The sequence below is a fragment of the Gymnodraco acuticeps genome, unplaced genomic scaffold (genome assembly GCF_902827175.1).
Source record: "Gymnodraco acuticeps unplaced genomic scaffold, fGymAcu1.1, whole genome shotgun sequence".
NCBI classification, from domain to species: Eukaryota; Metazoa; Chordata; class Actinopteri; order Perciformes; family Bathydraconidae; genus Gymnodraco; species Gymnodraco acuticeps.
The window spans coordinates 3,348,769-3,364,625 of NW_022990023.1; the positions used below are offsets into that span (position 1 = coordinate 3,348,769).

General features: G+C 40.8%; 3 protein-coding genes across 4 annotated transcripts; 1 reads left to right on the forward strand and 2 right to left on the reverse strand.

Annotated features, from left to right (window-relative positions):
• Positions 1-99: 99 nt before the first annotated feature.
• Positions 100-8,769, reverse strand: cog7 (component of oligomeric golgi complex 7). Its single transcript, XM_034214439.1, has 17 exons — positions 8,139-8,769; positions 7,279-7,427; positions 6,974-7,090; positions 6,231-6,399; positions 6,055-6,137; positions 5,830-5,952; positions 4,956-5,154; positions 4,741-4,868; positions 4,457-4,611; positions 4,234-4,350; positions 3,408-3,473; positions 3,084-3,270; positions 2,574-2,714; positions 2,330-2,413; positions 2,061-2,175; positions 1,417-1,560; positions 100-833 (listed from the first exon to the last, which is right to left on the reverse strand). Exons 1-17 carry the CDS (start codon positions 8,302-8,304, stop codon positions 667-669), a joined length of 2,310 nt encoding a protein of 769 aa, XP_034070330.1. The 5' UTR covers positions 8,305-8,769; the 3' UTR covers positions 100-666.
• Positions 8,770-9,923: 1,154 nt separating this feature from the next.
• LOC117544845 (myeloid-associated differentiation marker-like protein 2) lies at positions 9,924-10,985 on the forward strand. Its single transcript, XM_034214319.1, has one exon. The coding sequence runs from the start codon at positions 9,924-9,926 to the stop codon at positions 10,818-10,820; it is 897 nt and encodes a 298-aa protein (XP_034070210.1). The 3' UTR covers positions 10,821-10,985.
• A 905-nt stretch (positions 10,986-11,890) lies between these two features.
• Positions 11,891-15,550, reverse strand: LOC117544956 (putative protein MSS51 homolog, mitochondrial). 2 transcript variants are annotated; one of them, XM_034214505.1, is made up of 6 exons: positions 15,400-15,550; positions 14,784-14,933; positions 14,561-14,685; positions 13,557-14,120; positions 13,345-13,438; positions 11,891-12,481 (listed from the first exon to the last, which is right to left on the reverse strand). In XM_034214505.1, exons 2-6 carry the CDS (start codon positions 14,924-14,926, stop codon positions 12,286-12,288), a joined length of 1,122 nt encoding a protein of 373 aa, XP_034070396.1. In that variant the 5' UTR covers positions 14,927-14,933; positions 15,400-15,550; the 3' UTR covers positions 11,891-12,285. The 2 variants fall into 2 exon arrangements, with proteins under 2 accessions (XP_034070396.1, XP_034070395.1); XM_034214504.1 differs by having other exon boundaries at positions 15,404-15,549.
• Positions 15,551-15,857: the final 307 nt, after the last annotated feature.

Genomic DNA, 15,857 nt, shown 5'->3' on the forward strand with positions numbered 1-15,857 from the left:
ATACATTATAAACTGGATTTATTACATTACAAATCCACCCCAGTCCCTATTTCATATAGCGGAAGAACACTGATTGAAAAAGTAACACAATAGGCTCTATTTAGTGTCAATGTTTTATGTACAAATTATTATGATACTGCATGGAAAAATATGGAGAAAAAAAGCTCACCTTCACCTTAACTTTGGAAGTAAACTGCGGAGTTTACAGAAAACAATACAGCTCATATCAGAGATATTACCTTAATTTAATATAATAGATCAATTATATTGGTCTTGATCAACAACAAATATATCAGTCATATAGATTTCAAATGCTGTCAAACATCCCCTGATGTATATAATGTTAGCTCATAAGATGCAACTTTAAATAATGCAGAAATTAAATACGTTGAGTCAAGAGACTTGACTTGAAGTTGGTCATTCAAAGTCACACAAAACAAATCAGTATAAAAAAGTCTGAACCACCCTAATTTCAATCTTTAAACATTCTCATAAATGCCATTCCTATTTATCTCGTCTTAAAATGCTGCGGCTCTACATTTGAGATTAAAGGGACTGTAACAAGTAAACCAACCATTGATATCACATTCTTCTTCACTTATCCAACATCCCGAGTGCTGCTCTCAGAGGCACTTTTACCTACAGTCCTTTATTCTCTTCCTGCTGTTAGTAGTCGATGTGCCGGACAGCAGCGATGGTGGAGGCCAGCCGGCGGGGCAGCAGTTTGGCGGTCTGTCTGAAGTCTTCTGGCTTGGCCCTCAGCAAGGTGACGATGTGCTGCAGGCCGCGGGACGGCTGCAGGCCCAGAGCGTCCATCACGTTGCTCAGATAGTCTGTGGAGCGGGGAACGGCAGTCATCAATATATGACATTTTTTCCTGGGACCCTTAGAGTGGTGCAGGAATTATGTATTTTTATAGACCGGACTTGAAGCTAGCATTGCACTGGCTCTCACAAATAAAAAGCCAATGAGATTGTTCATTGGATTTTGGCAGAAAATACACTTAAACACACTTTAATGATCAGCAGGATAATCTCCACAAATTAAAACCACTTTTTTTTGGGTGAAATTCAATCAACTCAAGTTAAAAGCTACATTAAGGCTATAAAAACAGTACACCCAGGTAGCATAACTCACATCAACCCAACATAGCTAAAGGTGGACATGTGTTCAGTGTGATGACGTTGAGTAGTCACATATATCACCTGTTTAAACCACATAGCTTCTGATATTTATAAGTATGTGTATGTACTGGCGTATTTTATGTCTTAAAACAATAAAATATCTTACGCCTGTTTGAAACACAGACCTTATTTCTGCACGAGACAAGAGAAACAGATGTGCTAAAATGCTAACTCATTTTCGTAACAAGACTTGCTAACTATATTCGTCTGTCCCTCGTTCTGGTTAGTGTACCGATATCTGTGGCCAGCTGTTTAGTGGAATGGGGGCCCAGCTGGGGGATGAGCAGGATGGAGTCACAGTAGGTCTGCATGGTTGCCCGGGCGATGGAGCCCAGCCAGTAATCTGCAGTGTTGTCCAGCTCGGGAAGATCGTCGCCTGAGACAGAAAACAGGTGAGGCTTTAAAAGGTGTAAACAGAAGTGGTATGAGGTAGATACTATTTTAGGCAGATAGGGAGTTTAAATTAGGTTGGCAGGGAGATATAGATACTGAAGATACAGGATAAATGTCAACATTATGTGAAATAGAAAAGGTAAAAACATTATCATGGCAGATTGGTGTGTTATTTAGTACTTAGTTTGTTTTTGACATCATCTTGTTCTCAAAGAGGATTGACTTCTATACTTCTTCTATCTGAATCTATATATATTTTATAATTTGACAATTAGTTCATTGTGTTAAATGACTCTTACTCACTTTCAATATTGAGGACAACAGAAAAAAAATTATTAAAATAAACAAGAAGCCGTTTCAAGCTCAAGGTAAATACCGGAAAGAAAGAAGGCTGCAGTAATTGGAGGAAAGGGAGCAGGGAGAAAAATAAATATCATGTGGAGTGTTAGATTGAAAAGAGGATGAGGGTTGTTATACAGACACCTTGCTCTGGAGGGAAAGGCAGCTTCCCAGCATGCAACGCCATCTCTAGTGCCGGGTCCTCTTGAGTCACAAATGGCTCCAAGTGGAGAGGCAGAGACATCAGGTACTGACCAATCTGGAGGGAAAGACAGACATATAGTTTGATACAACATCATCATTTGAAATCAGTTTTATTACATGTTACAAGGCAGGTCCTGCTTTATATTTATTGATCAGCACTGCACATTTAATTCAATGTCATGTTGTATGTTAAACCAAGCTGGACTAACGTTTGTAATGTACTCCTGCGGGGACAGGCTGAAAGTCGGCAGGTCCTCTGTGTAGCTCTCTCCAAACCCAGATTCCTCTTGTCTCTGAACACAAACACCGGGGGAAGAATCAAACAGTGTGAGGTTGGATTAAAATAGACATAGCACGCCCCAACACTCAGACGCACACAGTCCGAAAGCTCTCTGCAATGCACTCAAATCAGTATTTCAAATCTAATCATGTAGTAACTTGACACTTAATCACCTCCATCTTGGAGACGAGGCAGAGCTGGTGTTTGATTTGCAGGAAGACGGAGTCGAAGGCCAGCTGGTTGGCCTGCTGGTTGAGTCTGATCAGAGCTGCTCTGGGCTCGACTAACAGGCTGGAGTTACCTGTGCCCTTCTCCTGCAACACAAGGGGAAGAATATGTGATAAAAAGCTTTTATAAATCACTAGATAAAATGCAACAGCTAATTTTGAATAATTAATATAACATTCATCTGCTACTTAGTAATTATTTATCTATTTATCTAATATATCATTCCAATAACTTGCATATAGACTCTTATTGCATTATTTCATTTTTTAAATATGTTTCTGTTTATCTGTGTTATTGTGTTGCACTGTTGGAGAAGCCTGTGACCTAAGAATTTAATCGGCATAACTACAATGTAGCTATGTTCGTATGACTAAATAAAGAGCCTTGAACCTTTGTCAGCTCTTTTCATAGGAAATCGTCAACATTAACCATGCACCACATGACACACTCCATACCTTTAGGGAGAAGAGAACTTCCATCAGGCTGTTGTATTCGGCAATGTTTCCCCTCTGAAGGTAGTTGTACTCCTGCCAGGGGTTCTTGGTGGTGCTCCTCCTGTCTGTGGAGCTGGCCTCCTGGAGGCCTGCCAGGCTGCGTGGGCTGTACGAGTCCGACAAATATTTACCTGCCGAGCCCAGGATCCTGTGGGAAGCATCGATTGTATTAAGATAATTAATGTAATTCGAAAAATCTGACATTGTGCCTTACATGACTCACATCCAGAGAGGAATGCTCTAGGGTGAAACAACCACAACATTATGACATTCAAGCACTCTTACCTGTTTGACAGCTGCTGCTCAAAGGCTCCACATTGTCTTAGCAGTTCTCCACAAGTGGCAATAATCCTGCAAAACACAACATATACCGTTCATCCATTAATACCTTTTCTGCCAACTGGAGGCAGCATGTTAAGCAAGGAAGGCAAGACAGTTCCTCTCTTCAGCAGAGTGTCTCAGACATACAATTATTATGGATTTTAATAACCACCCTCAAGGTCTTTCCATCGATGTGAGGGGTCTTTCAAGTTAACTTATGCGCTTTTCCACTGCAGGACCTAGCACGGCTAGGCCTTGGTAGGCCAGGCTCACTTTATGCTGTGTTTCCATTACAGTTTAGTACTGGGGTAGTAACTATAGTAACGCAGTGTAGGCGGGGCAATCGGCTGTTCAGCAAGCTTAAAAGGTTTTTCGCCTGCCGTCTGTCTGCAGACTTGTCAAAGCATTAATTCATGGTTTTTACTAACCGGTATCAGTATGTTGTTACTTCGGCATCATTTTGAAACGTGTATTACAATTAAATCACGGTCAAATATGTTCATCTTGTTGTAGTTGTAGCCCCCTTGCCAGCGATTCTCTCTGACCATTCAGCAGTCGAGAGTGTTGACGTCACTAGTTTAGCATATTCAGCCCGGTAAGAACCTCGATTTTGGAGGGCCAGAAAAAAGGTGAAAAATTAGCCCTGGGCCGGAACTACCCCTAGTGGAAAAACAAAAAAAAGCCGGCCGGGTGTGGCACGGCACGCTTAAACCGTGCTACAGTGGAAAAGCGCCATTAGTAATACAAAAACCTGTTTCCTAATCGTCTCAAATGTATAAGAGGAAATTACCTGACAGAGTTCTGAAAAGCTGTCCAGTCCTCCTGGAAAACAGAAGAACTCGGCGTTTCCTCCAGTTTACACTTCTTCCTGATCGACTGCAGGGTTGTGGAGAAGTCCGACATATACCTAGATCAAGCACAATGTTAGAAAAATCAACTACAATAAGGTCTACATCTACAACTTATAAGGCAAATTATTTTTAGTAGATGGTTTATAAGTGTGGGATATTTACTTGGTGAAGAGAGCTTTGAGGGCTTTGAGGAGGCCGCACACAGCCAGTCCGTCTGTCAGTTTGACGCAGCGGTCCACAGCAGCGCCGGCCAGGCCAAACAACTTCCCTACAGAGTGGCTCAACTCTTCCACACAATCAATAACCTCCCCATGCTCCTAAAGAGAGGAGAGAACATGGACAGTGAAACAAGAAGTGGCCCAAACAGAGAAATACATTGAAATATGAAGTAAATCAGATAAAAAACAGTTGGAAAAAGGTTTTATTTAATGTAATGTATATCTAACCAGAGGTACAGCACTGATCTGGATGAGCAGGTGGGCTTCCTCCAGGTCGCCGTACTGTAGCTGATAAGGCTTGTAGGGGTCATACAGCGAGCACACCAGCTCAGTCACCTTCAGCAGATTATTCTCACCTGGGGAGGAAACACAGACAGAACATAAGGACACAACTCCATCTACATCTGAACTATCTACAGTCATGTCTGTTATAATGTACAGACCCAGGTGTGACAGCATGGCGGCCTCCAGGCTGTGTCCGAAGGTAGAGGTGGTGTGATGGAGCTCCAGCAGCGTGTCGAGGCGCTGCTCCTGGGCCGACCGCTCCAGAGCCGAGCTCAGGCACACGGGGATGGAGGGCACCATGGCCCCCAGAGTCTGGATCAGCAGTACCGTCACCACCTCGTACGGGTTCTTAAAAACCTGAGGAGTTACAGTATAACGTGAACAGAATTAAAAGAGCATTCTGAGGGACAGTGTTTATAGAGGTTCGAGGTTCAAGGCTTTTATTGTCATTTGTAGATAGATACAGTGTAGTTATGTCAATGAAAGTCTTAGGTCACAGACTCCTCCAACAGTGCAACACAATAAAACAGATAAAATAGTGCAAGTAAATACAAATAAAATAGAAACGAAATAGAAATAGTGCAAGAAGAGTCTATATACAAGTAATTGGAATATGATATATTAGATAAATAATTAGTAAATTGCAAACAGATGAATGTTATGGATGTTCTTTCAAAAGTTCAGAAAAAAGAAAAAGAAAAATTTAGACTGCAACAATTGCCGTTATCACGCTATATAAATATTTTATTTGGTGTTGCACTTATTCTTACCGATCACTACCCAGCCCTGTCAAATAGTGAATAGGGTAGAAAATAAAAAAGGCATTTTCGGATGATTTTTGCGGTGTTTGAAATTTGAATAGATTTTCCTACACAACAATACATGTTTTTGTAGCTTACTTTACTGTGTTTTAGGGCAAATATCTAAAATATGTGAGCAATTTTGTCCTTTTCCCTTGATTATTTCTGACACCGTACTATGTTAACACTGTAGGAAGTCAACCAATGCTTCTGGTACTGCAGGGTGACTGACCTGGCTGCTCCACTGTAGTTGAGAGTGCCACGAGGAGAGCAAGGTGTCGTAGAATTCAGACAGCTGCTGATTCAGACTGAGCTCGCTCTGAGAGAGATCCTGCCACATGCTCACCAGCTGACCCTGGAGAAGCCACAACAAACATGTAAACACAGGGAATACATCAGAGAATATGATTTTTCTTAAGATAATTCTTAAGGTTATGGAGAGGCCTGTAACACTGACCTTGTGACACTTGTAGTAGTAGGCAAGGAGCTGTGGCATCCTATCTATCTCTGTGAAGACTTTAACAAACAGCTTGGCTTGGTCTGCAGAAAGAAAACACAGAATGAAACTTAAATGAACTACAGGAACTGAACGATGGAATACATCTTAGAAATACTGGTTTCACTGGGTCTTACCTAGAGACATGGAGTTAAAGGTTGCTACTATCTGAGGGCTGGCCAGAGCTTCCAGTCTGTTCTTCAGAGCCTCCAGGTGGACACACTTCTCAGAGTAGTCCGGAGTATCCACCAACATGGCCAGACTGTTCTGCATGCTGGTCAGCTTGGAGGAAATGACTGCCATGTCCTGGAAAAGGAAGAGAACATAATTGAGTGAACGTACACAAAACAATACCTTAATATTCTATTATAAAAGACACAAATTAAACCGTCAGTAAAATTATCTTTAATTCCTCTTGACCGAAATCAAATCAGTTCAAATCAAGTGCCTGGAAAATTGCTTGATTATGTTAGAGGTCAATTTACAAATGCATGGGCTTCCTGTCCACTACAATGAATTGTAACTATTCTTCAAAAACAAAACCACTTCTAAAAAGCAACAAGTCTTTCATTTAAAATGTTTTTATACATTTCACATGCTTTTTTTCACATTTATATTCTTATTTGCTTCTATTCTATATTTATGTTTCTAGTTTTGCTTTAAGGACATTTCCTTTTATGTTAAAACCTAAATTGCAAAGATTCTAATTTAAATCAATGTTTAACAGACGTTCATTGTAAAATAATATCCCATTCCAAAACTGTAATTTAATGGACAATGATATGGTTGTCAGGATGAGCAGCAATGTCTCATGATCACAGAGCAGCAAGCCAGACAAAAATATAACGAGAAGTCCTGTGGCGTTGTCTTTCGTGTGTACCTGTGTTTTGAAGGTCTCCTCGATGTCTGCACTCAGTGTGCTCCATTTGTCGGCCTCCTGCAGAGCTTCAGCTGCCAGCTGCATGCGGCCCTTCACTTGATCGATCTCCACCAGGACCTGAGGAGTAGGAATCACACAATGTGAAAGTCATATCTAAGGAATATCCTCATCCACCCTCAACATACTGCAACTGTCAAGCTTTGAGCAGCCGTTTTGTTTCAATAACATGACACCAGATAAAGATTTGTATTATTATTATTTTACATCCATATGCAGTAATGACATAGTGATGTAAACACACACACCTGCATAGACTGCACAGTGTCTTGCTCAAACTTCCTGATGTCCTCCTTGACCAGAACCATTTGCTCCTTGAGGAAAGAGGCCTCCTGTTTCAGAGCCTCCACGTCCCGCAGCACTCTGGGCATGTTCTGGAGCGCCTGGTTACTGCTCTCTGCACACAGACAAACAGCAGAGGATCAGTTAGTAAATACAAGAAAACTAAAACTGGGAATTGGGTTTCTACAACAACATCAAATGATTGTTAAGGAAGGAAAACAACTCACTATTTCAGTGACTCTGGCCTATCATGTATATTGCATGGAGCAAAGTCCCAATAAATGAATCCGAGCAGAAAATGTAATACCGACATAGAATAGCATTACAAATAAGTAATTATACAACTGTTTTCGAGAGGTGTTTTTTCATCTTTACAGTCGTGTTGGAAGCGTGTTGTGATGTAATGCATCATAATTGATGTTTATAATTTTTAAAGTCTACCCTGAGTGACACAAATAGGGATCAACTTGCAATGCATTCAATAACTAAGGAGTAATGCAATTCAGTAGATTTATAGACTTCTTGCACAATTTTTTATTTGTATTTTGACATTTTATGATATATGTTGCATAGTTGAAGGAGCTCGGTTCATAAGATTTTCATTGCCATTTCTACCCTGTAGCTTGGCCGGCTGTCAATAAAACCTTTGCATCTTGTATCTAGTAATAGGCGTAGATCTGTTTTAAGACAGGCAGCATAAGATTAGGCTAGCTCTACACCAGAAACCGGAAACGGAGTGATTAACCTCCCACTTGGTGCATCTAAAACAAAACTGTGAACGTGGCGTTAAAGCAAAACGTCATGACACTTTACTGTAAGCTCTTACCCTCAATGGCATTGTTCACTTCCTGGATGAAGAGCTGCAGTTTCATCACCAGAGTGGCTGCGTGTGTGTCTGCCTTCCCCGGAGCGTCCTTCTGCACCACCTTGAAGGCTCCGTTCACCCAGTCTTTCACATCAAATTCATCATCCAGGAACTTAGAGAAATCCATGTTCCCTCTTCACTTTCTCCCCAGTGCAAGAAGCTGGTGTTCACTCAAACTCTTGTGGTGCAGTGCAGTCTGTGTCATCGACTCATTGCTAACGCTAGCTAGTTTTTCCCAAACAATGGCTTCGACACAAATATAAAATAAATAGCCCAGGAAAATGAAATTATCATTACAACTAAGTATAGCTCCAGCAAGGCGACGGCTTCCTCCAGAGTTGTTTTTGAATGTCTACGGCTCTAAAATGAGAAAAGTAAAGACATGTTTCTGTGTGTTTGATGCTGGCAGAGCTAATGCTACAGACGCTTGACAACAACTTCCTCTTTGTGCTTTCTGTTTACCTTCCCCGGAAACCAGCGCCGGATGTCAAGAGAAAGACAACAGTTCGTCTACCAACAATTATAATGTTTTTAAACGAGTATAAATCACATTTGGTGTAGAAAAAAAGGAAAACGGGAACATATTCAACGGTTAGTTTATAGCAGTGTCACACATAAGTATGTCCGTGCAGAAACGTCATTTTTATTTTGTTGGTTCAAGGTCTTTATTTGTCATACAACATAGCTACAGAGTAGTTATGTCGATGAAAATCTTAGGTCACAGGCTTCTCCAACAGTACATCACAATAATACAGATAAACAGACACATATAGTGCCTAAATATTAAAAAGTAAATACAAAAAGAAAGATAGTTTAAAAAAGTTAATATAGCTAAATAAGAGTCTATATGCAAGCTATTGGAATGATATAAGATAAATAGAATAGATACATAATTACTTAGTAGCAGATGAATGTTATGGATGTTGTTTCAACAGTTCAGGTGTTTAACAGTCTTATTGCCTGTGGGATGAAACTGTCTCTGAATCTGGTGGAATCCCCAAACAAATCACATATTAAAAAATATATATATACGTTTTACACTACTTGTGTAATTATGTGTTGATTTAATAACTTTATAAACTGTATAGCATGAATGTATTCGTTTTGCTTACCTCTTGAGGCAACAATCATACAAACCAGTCTTGATACACAGCTAGTGGAGCTATAAATGACTGCTTTAACTGTATCTTTAGGACTATGATCCATTTACTAGAGCTGCAACAATAAAAACGATAATCCTCAATGTGCCATAAAAGTTTGTGCATCAATAAACTATAACACTGCATCAAATATAGTACTATTGCCTTATAGTGTACATTGAAAATTATTCTTTGGGTGATCTTGGGTAGCTTAGTTTTTATAGAAAGAGGAACACTTTGAAAATTAAGCACGGATAGTATATTTATGTATTTGGAAAATGGCATTTGATAGCAGGAAGCATTTGGCACACATAGGTCACTAAAATTGTCAAGGAGCTGTAGATCTGCTTTTGCTGTAACCTGTGTTCCACGTCCTAGGCAAAACCAGGACTCTCATTCTAGGTTATTTCATATCTGCTTCAGTGGACATTTATCTCTTCACACAATAAATGAAAAATATGCAAAACAGAAAAGCAGTTAAAGCCTTGAAAGTGGAGGTGGAAGGCAGTAACAAAACTGAAACCACACCTCAGCCAGTTTCTAGCAGCTGTCCACGAGGATATTCATAAGAAAGGTATTCCAACTGCTCTTCAACACCTTTGAAAAGATGGGAATAATAAATAGTATTAAGGAAACGCTGTCCAAGGCTGTGTTCACTCCTTCAACTCTGTTATCCGGTCGAGGCGGACTTCACATGGCTCAGATCCTTCTGTCTCTTGTCACCTTTCTACTGTCTGCCTTCAGAGGAAAAGGTACCCACTCATACTGGAACTATGCTATGTTCACCTGGGCCTTCTGCCCCATCATGACCCTCATCATCACCATTATTGAGATGTTCAAGCTGGACATCATACTCAATCTGTTGTGCATGGACTGGCCTGACTTCGCCACAGGCATGGCCATGTCCTCCACCCTCATGACCGTGTCTGTCGCCATCACATTTGTCAACTTCTACGCCTGCCTGAAGTGCTTTTACAGCCTGATAATCTGTTTGTTCGCAATCTTGGCTGGCGTTGTGTACACACTTGAAGTGGTGAAAGACAAAATCTGTGACAAGAAGAAAGGGAGCTACCTGGCCGCTCTGCCTGGATTCTTCAAGGTTTTGGAGGCGTTTGTGAGCTGCATGATTTTTGTCTCACTGACCGGTTTCAGAGACAAGCCGGCGCTGATCATATGTGTTATCGTCTACATCATTCCTTTCCCCATCCTCCCTCTAATCATAGCCACCAACATCCTGAAGAAACTGAAGACGTGTTTGCCCTTTAACCTGGACAGATTTGTGTTTATATTCCTGGTGATTTCAGTTGTGCTTTATATTTTTGCTGCTATTGTGTGGCCTATTTTTATGTTCAGGAATAACCCTCGGCCCAGTGACTGCCCCCCCAGCTACTGTATCTGGGCCATACAGTTCATGGTTGCATTTTTTACCTACGTCAATCTTATTTTGTTTTCAATCGACCTCGTTTTCACCCTGCTTGGTATCTGTGGCTTTAAACGCACATAGTGGTGAGATTCCTAACCCCGATATGACCTATAACGGCAAAAAGAATGTATGATGAATACAACATCTTCCCATAGCATTACATTGTGTATACGCGATAATTTCTAGCCTATGAAAGATTTATAAGCTTTGTCTGCCCTTAGTCCACACTACAGCTTCAAAAAAAGCTTGGAGCTGGGCTTGTCTGAAGCTCGACCAACAAGCTCGGTTCAAACCCCACTGCAGACAGCATGTCGTTGTGTCCCTGGGCAAGACACTTCACCCCAAATTGCTCCTGTGGGGATTGCCCACAGTATTGAGTATGTAAGTCGCTTTGGATAAAAGCGTCTAACAAGTGACATGTAATAATAATAATGTAATAATCTCCCGCCCCTGACACACAAGCAGCGGTTTGATTGGCTAGAGCTTGTACTGGCATATGATTTGATTGGCTGACGCTTCCACCGAAAGCTTCAGAAGCTTCAAAAGTTGAACATTGCTCAACTTTTGCAGCCTGAAACGCCAGGAAAGCTCCGCTCTGCTTCCCACAATGCAGTTCGGCGAAAAGTGACGTCACCCCATTCAAAGTGAATGGGCAGACGCGTTGGAAACCGTTTTTGAAGCTGTCGAAGCTGTAGTGTGGACGGGCCGTTAAGGTAGTCTCATTTTTGGATGTCTGTTTTAATAATCCCCTTTAATTGTATGGCCCTGCCAATTATGTTTTGCAAGTGTTGCATTATGTCTTTGAAAGTGAAATTACACATGAATGAACATACCCGTGTTTCCTTGGATCTGGCAGCTACGAACCGATAAGAGTCAGAAAAACCAAAATGGGAACAAAGTTACGCTTTGATAAAAAAATGGTTTCCCTATTTCTGTGATCTGGTTTTGTCACTAGGACATATTTTTTGGGACGGAGATAAAACACTGATCTGCTTGTGTATACATATTTTCTTTGAAATATTGTTTTGCATACTTTTTTAGGTAATTGACGGATAAAAGTGATCCCATGCTTAAAAAGCCCTTAGTATTTCTTGTTGATTTCTTTATGAACATGGATTTGAAATGATGCCTATAAAACAAAGAAGCAAAGCGGTGTTTAACCAGAGGAGACAATGCAGTCTCCTCCATATTTAATCATTTTAAATGTTTTATTGTAACTTAATATAAGCAGACATTTGACAGTTGCCACAATGTTTAATTCCCTCACAGTTAACAATAGTTCTGGGCCAGTATATTTAAATCAGCAAGGGACAGTATATTCAAATCTCACAATAGGGATGCGAGGAATCTGAGATAGTGAATGCAAATGTCATGGCAAACACTCAGAGCTATGAAATGGAAATTAACTACGAACAATAATGTATTTACACACTATTTGTAAACCTTATTACAAGGGGGGGAAATGGCATATAGAAACAATGCTTCACAGTCCGAAAGACATCAGGGGTCCAGTTTTGACGACAGTGGGTGAGCACCTTCAGGCCTCCTATGGCTCCTCGAACTCGGCGGTCTCCAGCAGACCCTGGAAACAGAAGTAGTGGGAGTTGCAGAAGACGGGAGGTTTGTTGGGAGATGAGCCCACCACTTCTGGTTTCAGCGACGCGAAGGGGCAAGCTCCACTTCCCTTCAAATGCATCTCCAACTCCAGCAGGATCTGCAGGGAGTAGGTCATCTCCGTCTCACTATGGCAGGGGGGGGGGAGGGCGGGGGGACAGGAAGCATCAGCAGCCGTTACACTTAAACACACCATGGATACATTTACATGGATAATGGAGCATCCACCAGGCATTAAGTATATTTGCATACTTTCATGCACTTTTAACATACAACCCCGTAATGCAAATAATATGCATCCATTACAATGTGCACGTTTATAAACTGTTCTCTGTGAATTTAAATGGGGACCTGAATTGAACTCTGATAACGTGCCAGAGAAAAAAATATGTACAATTAATTACAGAGAATTACTAACATATAACATAAATGAGATGTTAAAAAATAATATACAGTTCACCAAGTTATTTATTTCTATCAGATTACAGTCTCAATGTACTTGTGTTTGCATTCATTTATAGATGGTTAGGGTATCTAATGGTAAAAACTGTAACTGGAGTTAAATATGCAACTTTTTTTGTATTTAGGTGTCATAAATCAGCAGTATTGGGATCGATTGAGGTGATTAAGTTAAAAAGTAGAAAACACATGCTAAAAAAGGTAATAATGTTATATTGTTTGACTTGGTTTTGACTACTTATTTGAATGTATAACAATGCTTCCTTTTATGTCCCTAATTTTGATGAATATTGTTTATGTCAAATCTCAACTGTGATCGTAATTAATAATAATAGATTTATTTTGTTAGCGCTTTTACAGGTGCTCAAAGACGCTTTATAGATATAGTGAAAAGAAAAGAACAACACAGGTAATTAGTAAGGTACACTAAATGTAACGGAAGCACTGTCCTTTAGTAAATCTACTAAGTTACTTTAATCGGCTGCAATTTGGTATTCCTCTATATGTGTGGTGGCTGCTATGTAACACTCACTTGAGAGCAGTGAAAAGTGAAGGAATCTCATAATCCCTGAGGAGCAGAAGAGTCGGGAGCCAACCTTGTTCCAGTGCCTGACTGGCATCAAATCCTTGACACAAAAAGTGTAAAACAGTTTAATATGAACAAGAACCTCCTCATATGGTTATTAGCTATACATGAAGTGGCTTTTGTATTATATCTTTTTGTGTGATAGCATGTTTTTTTACCAGGATGAAATCCAACCACCAGGTCTGGCTTGGCTGCTTCCTCTTTCTCCACCAGCTCCTCCCAGAACTGGTGGTAGAGGCCCTTGTAGGCGCTGATGAAGACCCTCTGCCTGGGACCGAACGCCCTGAGAGGAGGCCTCACGATGGGCCCGTCCACCACCTCTGGTCCCACCATGACTATCTCTATGCCCTGGTGTCCGGGGAACATGTTGTTCAGCTCGTCGTAGTCCGTCAGTCTGGCTCCCATGGTCTCGCTTTGGCCCGCTCCCACCAGGTGAATGGTGAGAGGTTTGGAAATAGGGTTCAGACCGAACAGCCTCATGCCCCAGGCGATGGTCAGCGGCCTGGAGAACAGCTCACTGCAGACCCTCCACAGAGAATCCTTCAGGACCTCATCGACAGGGGGAGGCCTGCCGGCGTTGGTCCACAAGTCTTTCATGTTTGCTCCTTTTAAGATGGGATCGAGGCGAGGCGTGAGATCCCCCTGCATCGCAAGCCAGTCATCCCAGCCTTTAATCTCTGACTGGGGCTTTGACCATTTCTCTGTAGGGAACGGAAGGTCTCCTGATAGGAACAAATAAGAAATATGTTTAGTAGTAAAAACAGGAGTTCATGAGATGTGGCTTTAATCCTTACTTTCACCTTCCTTTATTCCTTTCCTGGGGGAAGACTTGGCTTATCCAATTGTATTTTACCATTGTTTAAGAAAATGTATTAAAAAAAGCGTAATTAGAAAGTATGAAGTTGACTTTTGATTGTGTTCTGGTTTTATGTTTCAGTATTTGTAAGCAACTGTGACTGAAAGAATGTTAAACTTTTTTTTCAAGAAGGGGCAGGTAAAATGTTCTTCTCCCTGCTCCTTTCCACCATGCGCTATAAAAATACAAATTAAAACAGTATAAGTGTACATGTTTTGTAAAGTGTACATGTTTTTAAAATAACTGCCATAAACAAATAAAATAAAAATAAAAATGTGGGTGGACTCTCTTCCATTGATGTTTTACCTTTGAATAAAAGCCATTCCACAACTCGGTCAATGGAAGCCAGACACAGCTGTGAGCAGAATTTCTTGTGTTTGGGCCAGTCATTCTTTTGACAGTCTTTACAGCAGTAGTAAACAAAGAGACATCTGTGCAAAGATGGGGAAAAAGCACAAGATTAGAGATCACAAAATGACCCACTTTGATGGAGGGATATTTTGGCTGCAAAGGTTTGATTGGTGATTACCTGGCACAGCGCTTCATGCTCGGTGGGTTTGAAAGTTGATTTGGCTTCTTCTCACAACAGGCACAGATTTTAAAAGACTCCTCCATCTTCTCAAACATCTCCTTTTGAGACTGGAAGGTCATGGCTTTTCCCTTGGTCTCCATACCAGCTCTGTAAAGACAAACCAAAGAGGTATTGAATACAACATAAGTATTGAAAAGTAACTCTTTCGTAATAACAATTCATTTATAAGCACCACATGCTAATACCAATACCAATTGTAAAAGTAGCCTAACAAAGATCGTCTATTGCTTTCTAATCTTAGACATTTGCTACAGTATGAGGAGAGGAGTGACTGCATGCACGGATTCAAATGAGTTTAACTGTTGCAAAAAAGTTGCCTGAAGCTGGTGATAACTCGAACTAAGGCAAATATGTTAGCAGGGAGTTGAAGTATGAAACAGACTGTGGCTAGCGTCCTTCAAATGTCGAGGAGTTTAATTACCGAGCAACAGGCGGTACTGTTCATGAGCGCGTGACTTCTACAGTTAAGACTTTTATGGAGGTGGACAATGTACATTTAGACATGTTGTCTCAAACAAGGGACATAAGCTCCAATAAAATAGCCATAACTCACTTACCTCTTGGTTTCCGTCATTTTTAAACTAGTCTCCCTCACGCTCTTCTCACAGTTTCTTCTTCGAGTTTCGCTCCTCTGGTGTGACATATGAGTCTGTGGGGGGCTGCTGTTCCTCATATAACGTTAGCACCTGTGCTGACCCTTCTAGAAACCTCTGACAACCCCCAGACCCTTCCTGACTTCACAGGAGCAACACAAATATATTGTTCATTTGACTAATTTTAATTCAAACCAACCAGGATATAGTCAACATTAACACTAAAACAACATGAGCACCGCTGTTACAAAGTGTATTTTATGTTTTAGATATATGTTTTTAAACTTTTTAGTCTTTATTTTTTGTGTAATGGTTACCTACTGTGGGGAAGTTAGTTTGAGGTTGGGTATTCAGACGCAGAGGTGCATCATCATTGACCAGTGCAGTAATACAATGATAATCTGGAGGAGTTGTTGGT